Here is a 21,329-nt window from a genome sequence, read left to right on the forward strand (position 1 = left end):
TTATCTAGAACATGTAGTAATTGCACACAATTCTTCATACTTCTGACTAACAGCCAATAAAGATGTTTGAACTACTCAACTTTTAGGCACTTCATCACAATCTCAACAGAACAAGCCAAAGTGGCCTCAAACATTGGAGAAACTAACCCCTAACCGTTTGGTTATGCCTGACGTGTGTCGTGTCCTATCACAAACTGGTAAGGGAAGAAGACAAATCCTTGCCAGGCCACACTTCCCAATCTGAAGAAGCTCGACTCACAGCTACAATGTGAGTTTGAGTGTGCTATAGGCTTGCAGCTCTTCACACTCACTGTGTGGGCTGGCACCAGCATTGAGCATCTGTAATGTCTAGACTATGTCTGTGACTTGTTTTTATTGTGTATGTTCTTTTTAGAGCTGCAATGATTAGTTGATTAGTCATTTTTCAAGCAAAAATGTCAAGCATTTGCTGGTTCCATCTTCTTAAATGTGAGGATTTTCTTTGACATTTATGACAGTAAATGAAGAGACTTGGGGTTTTGGACTGTTTGTTAGACAAAAAGAAGCAATTTGGGGAAACTGTGATGTAATGACAACATCACATGATGCACAGTGGTCACAAAAGGCTTTTTTTGAAAGGCTTAGTTTATCTGGTGAAAGATGTGGTTGTGAAAAGAGCATTACAATCCCTGTGAAATGACTCATTTCACTAGTATTTGATCCATTCGGTCCAAGAAGAGCTGCACTTATCCCCATTCAAGTTAGTGGACGGATAACCTTGTAAATTAACTGGCTCGGCAGGAAGTCTCGAGCAGGCGTACTTTATGGGCCACATGATGCGGAAGATACGGGTAATTTTATACCCAAAAGATGACTTCAAGCACGACTGAGCAAGCTTTCATAGGAATGAACGGAGGCCTGCATCCAGCACGACATCCAGTTCTCCTGAATTCACCCATTGCATGGAAAGGGAGAGTGAGAAGAGGTGTATGCAACCTCCAGGTTTACCGCTAGATATCACTAACTCATACACACTTGTCTGATGATACACTTTGTTGTGGACAGGACAACAGAATCTGCACTGTCTCTTGTATGTGGGGCTTGTCATCAGTTTCATTAGTGTATCTTCCTCTACTGAGTATACAAACTCAAATATTCCCAGAATCTACCAGCACTGCCCGCATCACAATGGATTTGTCTATAAGGTTAAGAAGTTCCTCAAAATTGTCCTTCCGCCTCCTAACAATGTTAAAATTAAGGTCAACCCCTCCTGCAGAGGAAAGCCTGGGCACTGACCTGCCTTTGTCCCTGCAGCACCAGGTTCTGTTGCCAGTGCCGCAGGGACAAAGGCAGATCAGTGCCCAGGCTTTAGTGCTTTAACTTCTTAAGTGCTACACCAGAAGCCTTTTTAACTAACCAGGTCTCTCTGCTGTGTTAGGAGTGCCCAGGTTAACCAGGCATGGAAGTACAACAGCGTAGCCCTTTACCGCACCTTATGGTGGGGAGGGATCTAACCCATAAAGCACAGCTCTGTCTTTTGTCTTTGCTACAACCTCCCCTATGGCAACAAGCTCTGAGCAGAAGATGAAAGAATGAGATCATGGCCACAAGAGGTTATAATAAGTTTTGTTTTCCACATGGTGGCTGCCCTCAGTAGGGCAAGGAGCTCAATAAACTTGGGAGAACTTGGTGTTGTGCTGCTGCTCTTCCACACTAAAGCTTTTGGCAGCTGGTAAAGCAGACCCCTGGTCACAGCTTTACAGGTATACTGGCAAACTGGATTGAGAGGAGACCTCAGGATAGAACCAGCACATGTTCAGGACATATTACCCTCCAGCTGCCATGGCAGCACCTACAAAACCTTCCAAAGAAGAAGCTTTCTGCTGTGACTTAACCCAGTTAAGCTGTTATAAAACAGCTGGATGGATGGATGAACTGCAGACTGTTTAAAATTAATAACTGATTTAAAGTGACCATATTATGCTTTTTGGATTTCTCCCTTTTCTTTGACGTGTTGCAGCTTTTTGTTCAGGGAACAGGTCTGCAAAGTGCCAAAGGGAGTTACTCACTCCCACAGAAAACACTCCTGCCTTAAACGCTTTGTTTAAAATCCTGCCTTTTTTGTGTTACTTGGTGACATCATCATACAGATGGAGGTACTACGACTATGGCAAGTACCAGAAAATAGGGCTGCAAAGTCGACAGTGATGAACCTATTATTCATACACACAGCCAGGAGTTTTAAATGAATGGCCTTGTGTATTATTGAGAAAAGCATGTTCAGATGTCTCTGATTGGTGCTCCTGGCTGTTTCAGCATGGCACCACAGGCACTACACGCAAAACAATATATAAAACTCTTTTCACACCAGGCAGAAAACATTTCTCTTCCCATGGGAATCAAGTTGCTGTAACATCACTGACAACCGTGGTTAAGAAACATATAAAACTTCCACTAAGTTACATAAACAAGAAGGTAATTAGACCGCTCTCTAATTTGCAGTATGAAAATGCAAAAACAGCAAAGGTGAAAAAGCCTCCAACTGTGACACATCTCACTGCAGTTTCAGCGTTCTTGCCCGTAACTTCCTTACAATAGAAATAAATGGACCAATTATAATCATACTGATGAATTTACAGTAAAGGTATGTCATTACAGAATACAATCACAGCGTGAGTACTGACATTTCAGTAATGCAGCTCTACAATCTTTTCATAACTGTTCACAGTGCTTGACTCTGGTGCACCAGCAGCAGTACTTTGTTGCTTCATGTCAGAGTGGAAGAGTAATAGCCATCTGTATTGTCTGATGTTGTCAGAGTGTAAGCGAGGAGTGTAATAGCGCCCTTTCACCTCATATTCCTGTTTAAAGCCATAGCCCTCAGCAGTCTTCATCTGGTTGATGTGCTGGAGAAGGTCAGCCACTCGGACGGCAGGGTGGAGCTGCCCTGTGTGGTAGGGGGAGCCTTTGCGTCCACACTGGTGCCTCGGGGAGCCTCCGAGCAGGCTGCTGGCCTCGTTCACTGAACTACGAGCGTCGCCTACACCAGACACAGACACATTTGCAATTTCAGAGTGGCTTCAGCTGAAAGATTCATGTACAAGACAGGTCAGGGGAGGCTCTGTGAATGGAGGTGAAAAGATACTACATTAGTTACCAAAAGAGGATCACATACAACAGCCTGTAAGTGTATGATTTGGTTAGAGAGACGGTACAGAGGTACAGTTTGGGGGAATTTTACTGTTTTTCCCACTTTCACAGTCAAAAACTAATAAATGCCTTTGGACAGATTTTTTTTTTATGTATTTGTTGTAGTCTGAAGTTATGTCAAACTGTAATTTTGTTTTAACTGTTCAGTGTAACAATCATAAACAAATGGCAAATTAATACTTAAATGAACTAAAGCTGCAAATATGAAATGACAGTTAGAAATATTTAATAATTATTAGCAGTGCTATAACTTGTAATCAGATCTGTACTAATGTAATCAGAAAATAATTGTCATTGTCTCTTATCAGCTGTGACATGCTATATATATCATATGATAAATGACAATATATCATTATATATTAAGAAACAAATTATTTTATATACAATACAAACTAATGATAAAATAACATATATTAAAATACAGCATTATAAATAATGAGTAAACATCATTATCATTTCATTGTTTGTTAACAGTAAAACTGCAGTAACTAAAAAAAAAGATTAATATGTACGGCCCTAGCATTCAAAAATGAGTACTGCAGTCCAAATAGCAAGTTGGAGCCAAAGACAGTATATTATATAGGTTGAAATCCTATTTACTACACAACCTATGGTTGAAGCAAAGTATTTCCCCTTTCCCATTTCTCTCCAGACTTGAAGCTCAGGCAGGTTTCCTGCAGGCTGCAGGGACACCGACTCTTCACGAGGCCAGACAAATGCAACAGTGATAGATCCTACACTGTTAGTTGATCAGCTCTTTATAACTGTCACTTGTCTGCCAATGTAAAGCCTGTTATCCTGAAAATAAAAGCCCCAGTTCAGTGACTGCCTGCCAGACTCCATTAATGTATTGTTCACTTTAACCGTTAGAAATATCTACTCCTTCTAAAAGATTATTAATGATTTCTTACGACTCATAAACACTTACTCGTTCTGCAAACATTTGGCATTAATTCCATCTGTAATAAATGTAAAACAGGCAAATGAAAACAGATGTCGCCAACTGAAAAGGAAATTTCTGAGGAGAGCACACTGATTGTAGCGTTGTTGGCAGAGAAGCCGATATTTCAGCTTAGCATGTTTTCTTGATCTCTGATGACACATCATGGTTGTTTTATGATTTAGTACAGTAAATGTATTAAAAGCTTTCTCCTTTAAGTTTAATTAACTATCAATCATCATTCTGCATGTTAATACCAACACATACAGTACAGTGCATGTTACAGGCGTTTCACTTTGATAACATTTGTTTGGCAAAGATGTCTTCATAATAGATCTTATGTAGATGTGACAGCAGGTTTGTTTCGGATGACGTGTGAAGCAGACAAAGATCTGTACCAACTTTAGAGTAAACACATCTGTCTTCCCTTCTCTGTGACGCTGACAATATTAGAAAGGAGATCAAGATGAAACGTACTGACAAGACTCGCAAATCATTTCATTCAAATGCGTTACTTCACTTGTGCAATTCCCCCCTTTTTTTACAATCCTGTGAGGGATTCTTTGTGTACGAGCTGCAGGCGGTGGATAGCTGAGGGTAAGTCAAACCAAAGAATGTTTTCCACACAGGATGATAACTATCTTTCAGAACCATTCAGACATTTATGGAGTGAACGAGTGACGGTCAACAAGATTACAAAGTGAGGGATGATGTGCGTCAAGTTTGAAATTGCTTTGTGTAGTTGTTGTAAGCCGGTAGGTTTTTTGTACACTGTACTGTATGTGTGAGTGCATTTGTCTTACTGCGTGTGCCGCAGGTGTGTGCATCCATGAAGGAAAGGGCCATTCTCTCATCCTCCTGTAGGGTGCTCTGGTCTGTGAAACTGCGCTCCATGGAGCCCATATGGCTCTTCTCCTGCCGGTAGGTAATGGGTGTCTTATTCATGTTCACTGGTTTCCTATTAATGGATAAAGAAGAGGAAGGAGGGGGCCGAGGATTGCAGCAGAGGAGAGATTGTAACAGACAGTGACAGAGAGAGGGAGAAAGAGAAAAAGTTATGTTTAGTGAGGAATATTATGAGGGTAAAGACTGAAAGAAATAAAGAAAAAACGAGTGTAAATCAGGGGTCTCAGACTCAAATTGGCTTGGGGCCACTGATGGTATTGTCATCTCAATATTTCTGTAAATTCACTTTTCTATTTCCATTCCATATTTTCATCATACTGAGCAAAAATGCAAACAAAGTATACATTTTAAAATCACTAAAGCACATGGTAGATACATGGTAGCTTCAGTGCACTATTCCTGTCTGGTGGCTTTACAAGAAAATTTTATTTATAATTTTAGCTGATAAATAATATTATTATGAGTGTTTATTTATTAAGTGGCCCCTGCACCCCTTGTCAATTTGCAAAAGGAGCCCCCAGGCAAAGCAAGTTGAGTATACCAGCCAAAGGCCAAGCAATTAACCCTCTAAACAGGTACGTTTTTCACTAGCTGGAGTTAAACTCAGCAATTCATCCTTCCCTTTGAATTGGTCATCAATAATGTGTGGTGAAATCCTGACCTCACATATCCTGTGATGCAGTTTTGTTGTCGACATGGCAGAAGTGGAGCATTTTGCCCCCCTGATTATGCTGACATGCTAAGATTGAGTTGATTTGGTCCTCTTTTCTTGATTTTTGTGCTACTACTATACATAAACTGCGTAGTTGAATAGTTTCTTTTTCCTTGTTTTTTATGATCGCAAGTCTGCATGTGGTGTTTTCATTTTGAAAACTGACCAGATCCTCAATGCTGTTTCTGTGTCTGACTTATTACCCGCTCGCAGCATCCATCACAAAAAAGCATCAGCGCGTGTTTGAGGTGGAGTGGAGAGCCGCTTCTCTAATGCCCTGCAGTACTATTAGTGAAATCACAAGCACCGCTTAGAATGGCCACGATCAGCTTCACCAGACATAGCACAGCTGTAACACGACACAGCTGTGCCTGGTGGATCTGCTCTGCCACTATTTTTACCAAAAAGCTTTTCTTTTCTGGACATAGAATATCAGCAAATTGCAAAAAGCAATCCTTCAGAAATACATACAAACAATCTTTTAACAGAATTGTGTTTTTATTTTAACTAAATTAAAGCGTGGCTTAAATAAAATAACTGAATGACATAATTTTGGGTGCCAGATTATATTATATTTTTGACATCATGTTGCAGACCAGAGGGCCCCCGGGCCACCAGATTGAGACCCCTGTTGTAAAAAGTGAGAAAAGAGGTGTATACACAGACCAAATGCTTTACTGTTTTTCCTCTACAACTCATGACTGACAGCCAGAGCACAAGCATGTATATGATGGATCACATAACGATGGAAAAGCAAAGAGATGGAGTCACTTACGGATAGTAAGAGTAGTAGTCCCTTCTGGCAAGAGTGCAGGAGAAGAAGATAGAAAAAAAATCAAGAGAAAGAAGAGATGTAAGATGAAAGCAATGTCAGCTGAGGGCAGAATGCATTGATTACAGCGAAAATGAGAACAGTTCTCTCATGAGCTCAGCTGTGCAGGCGGCCATATGACACATGCGAATGTACAAAAGCGGGTGCTGACAGACCGAACCAAAGCGAGGCAGAAAAACGCATGTTTTCCTCCTATCGGATATGTCTCGGTGTTACACTTCAAGGACTAGACCACAAGGTTTCCTGTCACAGCAAATTTAGCAATCAATTCTCTCAGAGCGAACTTCATGGTGGCTTAGCAGAGGAAGCCGGGCTAATGTGCAGAGTAGTGGCCACTTTCAAAATCAACATTATTCAATATTAGCCATGGACGCTGTGTCAGCCATTTAATGATCGTTGGAGCCCTGAGTAACTTCCCAGTTGGTGTGGCAGGCTCTTTAGATTTCAATAAATCTTATTTAAGTAAGGCAGGTTAAGCCTTATTTGAGACTTAAACTCAGCCTGGCTTACAACCGCTGCTAAATAAATGCAAAAACAAGAGGCGTGGATGACTTACTGTAGACCTGTGGGATCATTGGCTAATAATCTCTCAAAGCACACCTTTTCCCTCCCAATTAGCATTTCATTTAAGGGTCAGGCCTCTGCTTGGTGTGTGTAATTAAGTAGCTAATTGAATTGCATCCGCCTCTAATTAAATACTTCACACTCAGATAGGCTCCGCAGATGAGAGTTGTTTGGTCCCTCTGGTGCACCATAAGGGAATGAAAACAATGCGGCTCTGGCTGTTGGTCCGGCATCTTCCCTACACAAGCATGACCTTTTACGAAAGTTCAGCAAGTATAAAAACCCATTACTGAACTGTTCCAAAACAAAACGTAAAGGGAAAAACAATGCGTGAGATGTTGGTGTGATTGTGCATAATGAGGCATGTTTTGTGCTCAACACTTATCAGCAGACGTTTACCCTTTCTTAATGATGATGATGACTGCGCCCAGCAGAAGGATGAGGACTACCAGGCCTCCAGCGCACACCCCGAGAATCAGGCCCATCTCCTCCGAGTGCTGCGACACCTCCAGAGCCTTGCGGTGATCTTTGCAGGCCGCTAGAGGCAGAAACACAGATTACAAATTGAAAACCCAGGTTAAAAAAAAGTAATATATTTCAGTGTATTAGGAATATAATTAAATACAAAAGTTATTACTGTTTTGCTTTATTTAAAGAATGTTTAAAGTGTACTTTTAAGAGTGTAAGTCAAAAGAAGAAATGAATAAACGTTTTTCCAGTGTATTTTTGTGTATATGTGTATACTGACATGTCCAATTCCAGTGAATAATGTCCAGTGAGGAACTTCACTTAGAGACTATTTTTATAGACGAGTACAGAGGACTGATAGAGAGCTGAACATTATGATGTCACAGTTAAGCCGACCTTTGACCTTTTGGGTAAAAAGTGTCATCACTTCATCATTTCATCTTATTAAACATTGGTATAAAATATTTGTCGTAATTACCATATGAAATATTGAGTTATGGCCAAAAGCATGTTTTGTCAGGTCACAGTGACCTTGAACTTTGACCTCCAAAAGCTAATTAATTTATCCCTGCCTGCAAGTGGACATTTACACCAAGTTTCAACACAGTCTCCAGGCGTTCACAAGAATCGGACTGTCATGAGATCACAGTGACCTAAAATATTCTATTCTTCCTTTTGCTGGGGACCCCTTGCAACCCACTCAAGGACCCTTATTGGTCCCTGAGCCCCAGTTTGAAAACCACTGTATTAGTACATACAAGTATAACTATATTTGAAGTTGTTCCATTTTAGTACATAAAAATGAAATGTAAATAAAAAACACTAAACATACTGAAAATTGTCTTCAATTTAATTACATCTAAAATAGACTTAATATAAAATGAATTGTTCCAAAACAGCAAATTTCAAATGATCGAATCATAACACACCTGAACCACACTGATGATTAGTCTAACTGCAGGTACACTCAAGTATGATGAATTTTAATGTACTGAGCATGTTTACTTTTCACCAGGGTAGACAGAGTGCAAACGTGGAACATAAAGGCACAAGGTTGAAATGTGCCAATGATTCACAGGAAAAGTGTGAAGCAGAGAGGAAGAGTCAGGAAAGACTGAATATAAAGTGAAAATTCACAGCTTTGAAGAACGAATCGTTCATGCACACAAAACTTTCCTCCTTTTCACATGACAATACAGACATTCACACTGCTTCTCCTGAACACTGCGAGGAGATCCACTGAATTATAATGGTCCTCTTAATGCCAGCACTACATTTCAATAAAAGTGGTGTTTTCAAGATATATTTTCAAAGCTTTGGCAGAATAATGAAAGACGCACGCGAATAAAGAAGTGATGCCTTAAGCAAGGCGGACACCGACTGTCCATGTTGTCCAACACAACAAACCTGCAGCCCTCTGAGATGCATAATGACAACTTGTGCTGTGACAAGCAAAATGATTGGCTGGCACGCAGAATAAAAGTTTGGTTGTCAGAAAGGTCTTCAAACAGGTATTTAGACCGTTCAAGATTTATGCTGGTGTTTACAGAAAAGGAACGGAGCCGGGAAAATAAACAGATTGCTACAAAGAAGTGAGGAAGATGTAAATATGTTCAGCTGCAGATATTTCAGCCTAAGACTTTGATTTTTTTATAACAATTTATTGGAATCCCATGGATTATATTACTAATTACAAAAAAATGACATGTAATTTGTATTCAGTAACTGACTAAATTTCAGAGCAAACTGACCCAACCCTGGCAACTCATCAGTACAATTAATTGGTAGTGAGCAGTAATTGGCTCTTGCCAAATAGTGACCCCACATTATTGTATGGAGAACTGTGTTATACCATGTACATATTTGTTTATTAATGATTTATAGTATTTACAACCTAATTAATATTATAATTATAAGCCAATTGTACACCAATTATTAGGGTAGTCTTATTGTAAAGAGGTGTCGCGATCAGTCATGTAGAAAAATGGCTTGCAGCAGATGATCTTTGCATCATTGCATCAATATACTGACATCTTATGATGTTGCAGTTGCATATCTGTATGTATGGTACATGCACTACATGTTTGAATTGCATTTCTATTCAACGCTAAATTAAATAAAATATTTTTCCAGTCACAAGTCATCCACACAGCTCTACAGTATAATCTCAAGGTGCCCTGGTGTCTGTGAGCTACTGGAGAGGTCGTTATCATAATAGCAGGTTATTCATTTCTCTGGCATAAAGCTTCATACTTATGTAAATGGCGCCTTTCTTTGTCTTGTTCTAGGGCCCCACTGATCTAGTTTTTCTTGTGTGTGTCAGCCTGTCCTCCAGGCCTTGACAGCCCTGCAACTAGCCCTTGTGAGCCTATTGGAACAGTACAACCTATCTGGAGAGCGGCAGAAAGTCAGAGCAGGCCTGGGGACAGAGCTCTATCTTGCAGCCTGCTGGGGAGGAATCAGATCTGGGGCAGGGAAAATGAAAACACAGCCATGTTTTAGCCCGACTATCTGCAGCCGTGGGCACTTTTGTGGGTGCTTCAGAACCCTCATCCCAAATAAAGATGAAAGTGGGACAATATCATTTCATTATTTGGCAGGATTTTTTAATCAATGATGGTGGAGTTTGGCATATCTGAGTAGAGAAAATGAGTCACTGGCTTGATATCAGAAAGGAACCGTTCCTTCTAAAACTGCTTGCGACACAGCTTTTTAAATCGCTCCCTCTACATAACGCGTTGTTCCAAAAATGTGACATTTCTGGGTGTGTTATTCAGTGTATAGACACCACATCTGACAGGTGTACTTTACTCTGCAGTAGTGGCAGGAGAAGGTTTAGTCAGACTGAATCAAAGATGTTTTTTTGTGGTTTCTATTCACACACAGATACACACTAGCATCCAAAGTTCCCTTTGTGTCTGTGAGCTACTGTATTCGAAAATAACACAGATTTCAGCCCATCTCAAGATTCTCCATTCAAAAAAGCAAGGTAAACTACAGGGCTACTTTTCGATTGGCTACAAATGCAGATGAGGAGGTGTAAAATCAATTTCACCTTTCTGACACTTTGAACAGATTAAGGAGGTTTTGCCACATTTAACACTTGTATATTACTTTCGAATTATTTGTGGCAAATCAACAGTAATCAACATACAGTGACAAGAAAAAGTATGTGAACCTTTTGGAATTTCATGGTTTTCTGCATTAATTTGTCATAAAATGTGATCTGATTGTCATCTAAGTCAAGAGTATTGACAAATATAAAAATAGTAAAAAAAAAAAAAATAGTAACACAAGAAAAAATTCAGATCTTTCATGTCTTTATTGAACTAACTCATCAACATTCAAAATGGTAAAAAGTAAACCCTTGGAATTAATAACTGGTTGACCCCCCTTTGGCAGCAATAACCTCAACCAGGCACTTCCTGTAGCTGTGGATCAGACCTGCACATTGTTCAGGAGGAATTTTAGCCCATTCTTCCTGGCAGAACTGCTTTAGCTCTGTCATATTCTTTGGACGTCTCATGTGTATGGCTCTTTTTAAGTCATTCCATAGCATCTCTATTGGGTTGAGGTCTGGGCTCTGACTTGGCCATTCTGTTGTGGACTTCCTCTGGTGTTTTGGGTCATTGTCCTGTTGCATCACATCGCAGAGTTTCAGCTGACGTACAGACATTCTCATATTATCCTGAAGAATGTTTTAAACTTAAGAGTTCATCTTCCCCTCAATGATTGCAAGCTGGCCAGACCCTGATGCAGCAAAGCAGGCCCAAATCACCCTTCTTGCTCAATGTTTTACGTACTGTAGACTCACGAACACAGATGTTAGCCAGTTCCAATGACGCCTTCAAATCTTTGGCTGTCACTCGGGGTTGTTTCTTTACTTTGACTGGGCCACTTCTTGGTAGAGTAGCCACAGTCCCAAAATGTCTCCATTTGTAGCTAGCCTAACTGTAGACTGGTGAACTTCTAAAGTCTTTGAAATCATTTTGTAACGTCATCATTTTGATGACGTTCAGATCACATTTTATGACAAATTAATGCAGAAAACCATGAAATTCCAAAAGGTTCACATACTATTTCTTGCCACTGTAAATGTTGGCATTAATGATGAAACGAAAAACCCACCAAGTCATTTTGACCCGCTTAAAGAGACAGTTCACCCCAAAATCAAAAATACTTGCTTAGTTATTTTTCTCTTGCCGTAGTGCTATTGATCCACCTGTCGTGGTGTGAGCTGCAGTTTTGTAGAGATCAGAGCACTAGTCCCATGGTGCTCAAAACTCCAAAAATACATTTGAAAAATTTACCTGAAATGTCTCTTTCCAGAAACCACAAGTCAAATGCCATTTAAACCCATTACATTGGAAAGAAGACATCTCTATGGCTGATATCTCTAAAACTCTGCAGCTCACACTAAAAAAAAAATCTAGATGGATAAATAAGAGTACTGGCCAGGGGAAAAAATAGTATTTTTGATTTGGTGGTGAACTTCCCCTTTAAGTATCTAAGAGTCAGGAATCTCCTTTTGCATATTCACTTTACTGCATCCAACTGCATGTCAACAGTTTCTGGTTGTAGTGGAGAGCACTTAACCCTGTGTGTGGACATTGGACAAGAAGACATGTATAAATCTGTTTTTTAACATTGGCAGCAATGGGAAAATATTGCATCACAGATTTTAGCATTTTTCAATCTTTTCTACCACTTGGCTTTCTTCTTCTTCTTCTTATATGTTCTACATATAACTGTTGAAAGAGTTTCTGTTGCATTTTGTGTTGGGTCATGTCATATGATGCCTGTACCAACAAAAATGCCTTTACTTTGTAGTAATAGCAGGTGAGGGTTTAGTCAGACTGAATCAAATATGTTCTATTGACACACAGATGCACACTATCATCCAAAGATGCCTTTGTGTCTGTGAGCTACTGTAACCAAAAATAACAGATTTCAGCCCGTCTCAAGGTGCCCCATTCAAAAAAAACAAGGTAAAATACAGGCCTACTTTCAGATTGGCTAAAAATGCAGATGGGGAGGTGAAAAATCAATTTTACTTTTCTGACATTTTGGACAGATAAGGCGGTTTTGCCACATTTAGCCTTGAAATTTCTATTAAGCCAAAGACGAGCATGAAATAGATTTCCACATGAATCCATGCACCTGCCAGCTGCCCAATGGTGGAAATTGGCACTTAGAGGAGAAATGGAAGTCTATTGTTGTGTTGAGCCTGCCAGAGGATCCTTAATTAAACTGTCACCTGGAAGTTGAAATGTAATCTCCAGCTTTGTTATCCAAGCCAGAATCATTTGCCTCCACTTTGCTTGTGATGGGCTGCTTGATAATAACGGCTTAGGACCCGATGATGCAGAGGCCATGTTAATGGTAGAGGGAGCACAGAGATCACAAACAGCGACAAAAAACCTCTGACCCGTTGCACCTTGAAATTGGAAATCACCCTAGGAATTTTTTTTCCTATCAATTTGCCTTTCAGGATTTTTCTCGGTTACATCATTCTGCGTGTGGATGATGTAATGCTGGCAATTTTTTAGATCATTACTTTCCATTGTGTATTTTTCTCTCCTCTTTCTTCTGCTCTCTCCATTTTTATAATACTATCTTGCTTCTTTACTTATTAAAATCAAATTATTTTGACTGTTGGAGCTCCATTGTGTATTTTTTTTTCGCTCTTTCTTTGCTTAGTGTCAAAGTAAAGAGGCAAGCACACAGTGTAAAGCCCACTGCTGTGAGAAAGTATAATTAATCAATGCCCAACCAGGTGTCTGTTGGGTGCAGATGGAGTTAGACACTCAGCCTTGCCTTTTGGCTTTATGCTTGAGGAGAGCCTCATCTCTTTCATTTTTCTCTCACAAAAAGAGGCCTTCACCATACAAAGACACCCCCGCCAAAGACAATTTTCTTGCAAGGCTCTGCTTACTGTAGCAGTGCTATGATAACTATAAATACATGACTTTTATTCACCATGATCTGACAGTGCACTATGGCAGCGGGGCTCTCCTGCCATCAGGACTTAAAGTCAATTTCCCTGCCCTTTTCATGTCCCTTTGAATCCAAAAGATGAGGTACAGAGGAGGAGGAGGAGGTGGAGGGCAGGCAGGGCTTTCTCATACTGATAGGCCAAGGTAGCTCCATCTGGAAGTTTTGATCTGGAGGACCCTTCTGGATTCTGCTGAGGTCAAAGCCCTCAGATGTAGCCATCTAGTGGGCTGCTGATGAGAACAAAGAGACTTCCTTTGATACAGTGTGTCCCAGTGTCTGCCCCCAAACAAACAGGATGAAAGCGTGACCTCTAATCCCTCCCTGCGTGTTGCCCTTTTCTCAGAGGCCCACTGCTAAACAACCACAACCGTCAGAGAACATTTGTCCAGATCCCCACCTTTGTACTTGAGAGATAGGTGAATATGCTAAACTTCAGAAATGCTGTTACAGTGACACTCAACAAAAATATAAACACAGTACTTTTGTTTTTGCTTTCATTTTTCATGAGTTGAAGTGTAAGACCTAAGACTTATTCAATGCACACAACAAGTATATTTCCCTCAAATTTTGTTAAAAAAAAATCCATGTTAGAAAAGTACTTCTTGTTTGCCAAGGTAATTCTGACAGATGTGGCATATAGAGATGCTGTTAAAACTGCAGAATTGTGACACAGATGTCCCGTTCAATGGTCACAATAAAAGGCCACTCTAAAATTTGCAGTTTTCTCTTGAAAAAAGATAAAATGCCTCTGATTGGGTTGTACTTATTGGCTTTATTGGTTGGGTTTGTTGAGTTTAGGCATGATGAGTGATTGGTTAGGGTTACGGTAAGAATATCAGGGTAGGCTATTCACAGGAAGAGTAGTGCGGGACATTATGTCACCCTCCTGGGAAAAAAACAACAACAACAACAAAAAAAAAAAAAAAACTTGTAGCCCTGTGAAACAGTCATTATCAGTGTCTAATATTTTTTTCCAAGATAAAACTGCACATTTTACAGTGCTCTTTCATTGTGACATGTTGACAGAGGGCTATAGATACAGTATTTGATATCTGGAAGGGCAAAATCATGACCCGCCCTACTCTGCCTCTGACTGGCTTGCCCTCATATTCTTACCCTAACCCTAACCAATCACTCCCTTAACCTAGCCTAGCTAACCTAAGCAACAAAGGCACTGAATGGTAGCCAATCGAAGGCAGTGTAGGGTAGGTCATGACTTTGCCCCTCTGGGGGGAAAAAGGGTATATGTAGCCTTATGTTAAATAGCTGTAATTCAGTGCCTACTGAACATCTTTTTTCAAGACAAAACCATTTTAGAATGGTCCTCCACTGTGAGATTTTTTTTCCCAGGTGGGCAAAGTCATGATTGGCTTATCCTTATATTTTAATAATAATAATAATAATAATAATAATAATAATAATAATAATAATAATAATAATAATAAAAAAAAAATAAAACTTAACTTTTCTTAACAATGTTTTGCATAAAAAGAGCAATAAAATTAGCCAATACAAAGAAACAGCAGATAAAACAACACAGTTAAAAATACAGACGGTAAAAAGGGGCCAAGTAAAAACATCACAAGGATCTCAAAAGTTTAAAGGGCGGAATCAATTAACAAAATCAAAATGGCCAAGGCAGACTGATAAAACCACAACTCACTTTTTCTCTTAACCAATCACTCTTCATCCCAAAACAAACCCAACCAACAAAGGCAACAAGTACTAGCCAATCAGAGGCAGAGGAGGGTAGTTCATGACTTTGTCCTGGGAAATGAATTTGGCATCTGTAGCCCCATGTGTATATATCACACCTGTCACAAAGTAAAAGTGCTCAACAACACAGATTTTAACAATTTGAGAACAAAATCTGGGGGAATGAACCTTTTGTGTGCACAAGGTTCTTTATTTCAACTCATGTAAAATGAGAGCAAAAACAATTTTTATATTTTTCTTGTGTGTACATTCTTAATTGCTCATCTTAGAACAATGTAAAAGTAGACAATTTTGCAAAACAGACACGGTGCAGGAAAATTCATTCAAGGTCACTTTGTTTGTGGGCGGAGAAATATTCATGTTGAATTACCTTTGCGAGCAATGCGGATGCAGTTTATTCTGGATTCCTGAAAGAGAAAGAAAGAAAACATCAGAGGGGAGGATGTCGCTTTGCATTTTGCATAAAAGAGACGCAATAAAAGAGTAGAAGGTGACATGAAATGCTGAGCTGAGACACACACATACATCACTTTGAAAATATGACCACGCAAGATAAAACACCCTGAATGAGCATTAAAACATGATGTTTACTCCACGTATACACAGGGGACACTTCTGGACCACATCTCGACCCACAGTGCTGTCTCCCGTCCCTGCTGTTTTTACCCTCTGATTCAATAGTCAGATTACAAAACATGAATGGGTTGCACCATTTTTCTCTAAAAAGCATAATTTACTTTATGATACAGACACAGATAAATTACAGGAAAAATGATTCAGACTAAAAGGACAAATTACCTCTGAGTTAAGAGTCCTATTGATGGCATGAGATTACAAAATATCTCAAATCTGAGAGCTGTGGTGAAGTGTTTGAGAAGGGGATTCTCGCTGAAGGAGAAAAGATGAGAGTTGAAAGGGAGCGCGCATAATTAAGAGGAGGGTTTCAGACCAGTGCACCACTATGAAAAGGAATTAATTTTATTCAAATTTCAGCTGATGACATCTCAGTGTTATGAAAAGGACCTTTGTCAAACAGCACTAATGAGATCCAAGACTGTAATCCAATTCCATCCTGCCACCTCTTGGAGGAGATGCATTATCAAATTAAGATTTACAGATGCTAATTCAGGCATTATGGGACAATTATGCAAATTTGCTCATTCGGAAATGAGCAAAAAGCGCTTTGCTCAAACTCCAGTTAAATTGCTTTTTTTAAAATTGAAAATCCATTTCAAACTGACAGACACTTTAACAAGCTCTTAACCCGGTGGTTTGGTCTCAAAGTACAGACCTAAACTGTAGACAAACATGTTGTCTGTCAGACAGACTGTCATTTCATTTCCACAAACCAACCGCTTTGAGTCAGAGAATGACAGAACCTATGTTTACCATGTGTGAGTGGTATTTAACCCCTTTAGCCCTACTTTCATGTATTTATATTCAAGGTATCTCATCTGCTTCAACTTTGGATACACTGCACATTTTATTTGAAAATAAGGATTTATTTGTTTTGAACTGCTGCATTTAAGGTTTATGACGGATCATACATGTAGACAGAAAGAAAATTTAGCTTCACCTGGTAAACAATGTTACAAAACGCTTCATATGAGAATTCTGATGTTCATTACACTTCACTGCAGAGAGGTAATGCAACTAATCAGTGACTACTAGTTTACAATAGCATCATAACCAATAAATAAAATAGGTGAGAATTAAAGTAAATAAAGTAAAACAGTGACAACTTATTAACAATTCATTAATTATCAGTTCTTACTGATTCGGTCCTCAATTGTTCCTCACTAACCGCTACATAATTCTTGTGTACTGTATTGTAAATAGGCCTGGGTATCATTTAAATTCTGATACCAATACCAGCAGCAGTAACCTTTAAGTGATACCAATACCATACATTACATAATTTATGAACATTATTCTTTTCAAGGAATGCTTGTGGTGACTGACCATAAAAATAGTCTTTTTTTTTCTAGATCTGGATACAAAAAAGATTGAATACAGGTATCCTTTCACTGGTTAGATAGTACTGGCTTATTTTGGTTGGTACCTTAAAGTGTTACCATGTTGGGATTTACCACAGGACAACAAGACTAACAATGAGCGTACAGCCAGTGGCTCTGGGAGGATGTACTCAGTTGCATGTTATTGTCAGCATGCTAACATGCTCATGACAAGACTAACATGCTAACGCTTAGTAGGTATAATGTAGGCCATGTTCACCATTTTATTTTGGAATGTTAACATGCTAACATTTGATAATTAGCAATAAATATGCAGTACAGCTAAGGCTGATGAACCTGACAAGCCAGATGGTTTGTTACACAGAAACATCTGGGAAGCTGTCCACAGAAACTGTTTGGAAAAGGGCGAGCAATTTCAAAAAAACACTTGGCAGGTGACTGGATGAACACGGGCTAACCTCAATGTATCAGATCGACTCACTGAACAGAGGCCAAACCTGACAAACCCAGAAGACAAGCAAAAACATCTTTTCCATTCATAAAAGCCGTCAGTGCTGTCCTTTGCTCTTCTTTCAATGAAGAAATACTCTACAGTTCTGATATAACTGATGCTGTCACAGTATCCACGCTAACCTCTTCAGGAGCCACTACTGATCATTCAAGACGAGTTGTTTCCATGGACGCGTCTCACTGTCGGCGCCCCTAAAACCACACCCATAGCTGGCAGTAATCCCTCTAAGGAAGCTGATTATCTCGCACCACCTCTGGTGAAGACACAAACGGATAGCTTGGACCCTGGCAAGAGGGATTCACACATGATCTCGTGAGTCCAGCTGCCTTTCAAGGTAAGAGGTTGATGGGAATGTCATAAATTTTGAATTTAGTCAGAAATGAAAGTACTGAAAAAAAGTAAGTAACTAAGTTAACAGGAAAATTCAGCACGTTTCATGTGCGGTTATTGTTGATGGTAAATATAGTCAATTAAGCAATAAATTCCTCAGTGTGTGCTATATTTACCAAGAAAACTGACTTCTCCCGCTCATGGAGCTGTGCGGTGGTGCTTACATGTACGAGAATGGAGCCTAGCCCCATGTTGCTCTGGATCACCACCGCTATTATTTTACTTACTCATCTAGCACATCCCATGGCTACCTAGAGGTGGAGACTAGAAAGCCATGCTGAAATAGCCTGAAGCAGATTTGTAGTTCAACAGATTCTGCAACAGAACAACATATTGTGCAGCAGGAAAACTCCACTTTCTTGGTCAATATAGCAAGCAGCGAGGAATCTAATGCTTCAGTTGACCATATTGACAAAGGGGAACATCAGCATGTGTGTCAAAAAATTTTAATTACCACAAATGTCAACCTCGTGGTGGTGCTAAAGGAAAAGTGACCAGGAATGACTGTGGAAAATAAAAAGACAGAAAACTAAAGACTTTGTGACTTCATTTTTATTGGTTCTCGAGAGTAAGAGACTTCATCACAGTGGCTGCTGATTATTCATTTGTTCTAATCAGATTTTTTTTTAAAAATGCATCCTTGGTTCTTGGTTCACTCTACGTGTTTGGAGAAGCGCTGACTGGTGACTTTGAGCTTTTGAGTGACTCACTCAATTATTGGAAATATTTTCCATCAAGAAAAGCTGATTCATCTGAAGCAGCCTCTTTCATGGAGACAGCGTTTGAAATCTCACTGTATATTCAAACATTACAAGCTTTGGCAAATTAGGACAAAGTACATTTGCATCTATTTACTTTAGATGATACGGATAAAATAGGTTGCTGTAATGGATAGAAGCGCATTTTGTAACATCCACTGAATCACTGTGCGCCGCCGCAGCACAAGAGTTAATTGGCACGCTTTTGATTGCGGGACACACATCACACGCCTGGTCATGCTGTGCCAGTCAAGCCAGAGGGGCTGGTGGTTCCTGGCAGCTATAAATACAAAACACAAATGCCAACACACGACACGGGGCCACACGGCACACACTCAAGGTTTTACAGTGTGTGCATGTGTGTGTGCGCAGTTGTGAGATGTAAGAGTAGATGTTATAAACGACTACACTGTGGCCTTCAAAGCTACAGTCTGTATCCACAGTCTTTCAAGCACCTCTTTAGATGAATCAATCAAAACAATTAGAGAGGCTTGACAGCCACTCTGCAGATAATTAGTATGGCTAAATGCCAAATATTATGGGTCCCATACTGTTCAAATTATTCCCATAGCAGCCACTGAAGAGGATTAGGTGCAATGTTGTCCCTCCACAAAGACATTCAAGACAAACACAAACTTTAAACAGGCCACACAGACCCTGAATTAATGTGCTGCATAATTAAATGATAAAATAAGTAGGCAGACAATTCAGTTTTATTTTAATAGGGTGTTCAGGGTGGAATACATTGAATAATTGCCAAACATGACAACCTTATTGCCATTTCCATAAGCAGAAACTCTTATCAGCCAGTTGTTTAATCCAATATGTGACTGTTTTCTGATGTTTCATTCTGAACAGAGAGCTGCTTTCAGTGCCAGCTACCCTTTTAGCTCAAGAGCAGGTACAGCTTTTTTCTTCTCCCACAATGAGTGGGCATAAGGTAATTATGTTTCCCCTTTTCTGTATACGATCCAAAAACTACTACAAAAATACCCCACAGTACATGCATATGCTGAAAGCATTTATGCTTCCGTACAAAATCTAATTTAGAATGCTAAAATTCTGTTTTTTGGTCTACATTTTTGTGACAGAGTGAGCACGGCGCTAAAATGTAAAAAGGGCTGAAATGCATAATTGCACGAGGAGGATAAGCAGGGTGACAAAACACAAAGGAAAATACAAAACAGCACAAAACACATTTAGTAATTGTTGAACCTCTTCAGTTCAGGCTGCACAAGTCAAACCTTCACATCTGCTTTGTGGGTTTTAATGGGCTCTCTCATTAACACTTGAGTGTGACTGCTGTCAAAAGATTGTGTGAAGTGAAGAATAATAACATAATAATGTAATGTTAGTAATATCATTAACAGGCAAAAGAAGGCAGCAGTGTCATGATGGATTATTTGTTGCTCTTTTAGTGCTGAAATTGCTGCCAAGGGATGCTCTTTTATTTTTATCTGAGTTTATGTAATTAGTAGAGCCAGACTGATATATCAGTCAACCAACATTACAGATATTATTATAGATATTAGATTATCACAGCTATATCAATCTAGATCAGCATCAGGAAATATGTTGTCCGATATGCACCTGTATGAAACCTTTTTTAATAGAACATAATGCAGATTGTTTTTATTTGTTTGCTTGATAGGCAGAATTGTATATGCATTTGATCTTTTTTTCACAATTCAGGATGGATAAATACATATATTTTGCTGAATTTGGGATTTTTTATTAGTACATATTTAATACTAAAAATGCCTGTGAAAGTTTACTGTTTGAGTGCCCAACACTATTTTAGACAATAAAGGATCCTGTTAATAGGGGTGTCACAATTTTAAATATAATAGAAAATCAATCCAAATGAGCTTTCAATTTCAATAATCAAAATCAAAAAATCAAAAAATATATTTTTTTACGCCCTTGCCTACTTTCAGCATCTGTCACGTGCAAAAGAAGTTTAAATTGAACTAGAATTAATGTCTCTATCAACCAGTCAAGTTGTTGTTTACATCCGTCTGTCCAAACTCATATAGTGCCTTTTATTTAATAAATATAAAATGTATTTTTTTTTTTCACTATATTGATATGTGTGATTCCAGTGAATAATTTTCAGTGAGAAACATGTTGTCTTCATTTAGGGTACTATTTTTACAGAGGAGGACAGAGGACTGATAGAGAGCTTAACATTATGATGTCACAGTGAAGTTGACCTTTGACCTTTTGAAAATAAAATGTCATCACCTCATCATTTTATCCTATTAAATATTTGTGTGAAATTTTGTCATAATTAGCTTATGATTTCTTGGGTTGTGGCCAAAAACCTTTTTTGTGTTCACTGTGACCATGACTTTTGACGTTTGACCACCA

The 21,329-nt window shown here is 39.2% G+C and overlaps 1 protein-coding gene across 3 annotated transcripts in view; it reads right to left on the minus strand.

Moving 5' to 3' along the window:
- ptprub (protein tyrosine phosphatase receptor type Ub) overlaps positions 1-21,329 on the minus strand; it is a 231,371-nt gene that overhangs the window by 43,974 nt on the left and 166,068 nt on the right. For 2 of the 3 annotated variants that reach the window (XM_084726378.1, XM_084726377.1), the window contains exons 13-17: positions 15,695-15,731; positions 7,543-7,681; positions 6,523-6,546; positions 4,933-5,087; positions 2,832-3,019 (exon numbers count right to left, since the gene is read on the minus strand). In XM_084726378.1, the coding sequence (XP_084582504.1) occupies positions 2,832-3,019; positions 4,933-5,087; positions 6,523-6,546; positions 7,543-7,681; positions 15,695-15,731 (543 nt within the window). The remainder of the gene's footprint in view (positions 1-2,831; positions 3,020-4,932; positions 5,088-6,522; positions 6,547-7,542; positions 7,682-15,694; positions 15,732-21,329) is intronic. The other variant, XM_084726379.1, reaches the window with a different exon arrangement.

This window comes from Lutjanus erythropterus, chromosome 9 (assembly GCF_056507025.1).
Source record: "Lutjanus erythropterus isolate fLutEry1 chromosome 9, fLutEry1.hap2, whole genome shotgun sequence".
Lineage (NCBI taxonomy): Eukaryota > Metazoa > Chordata > Actinopteri > Lutjaniformes > Lutjanidae > Lutjanus > Lutjanus erythropterus.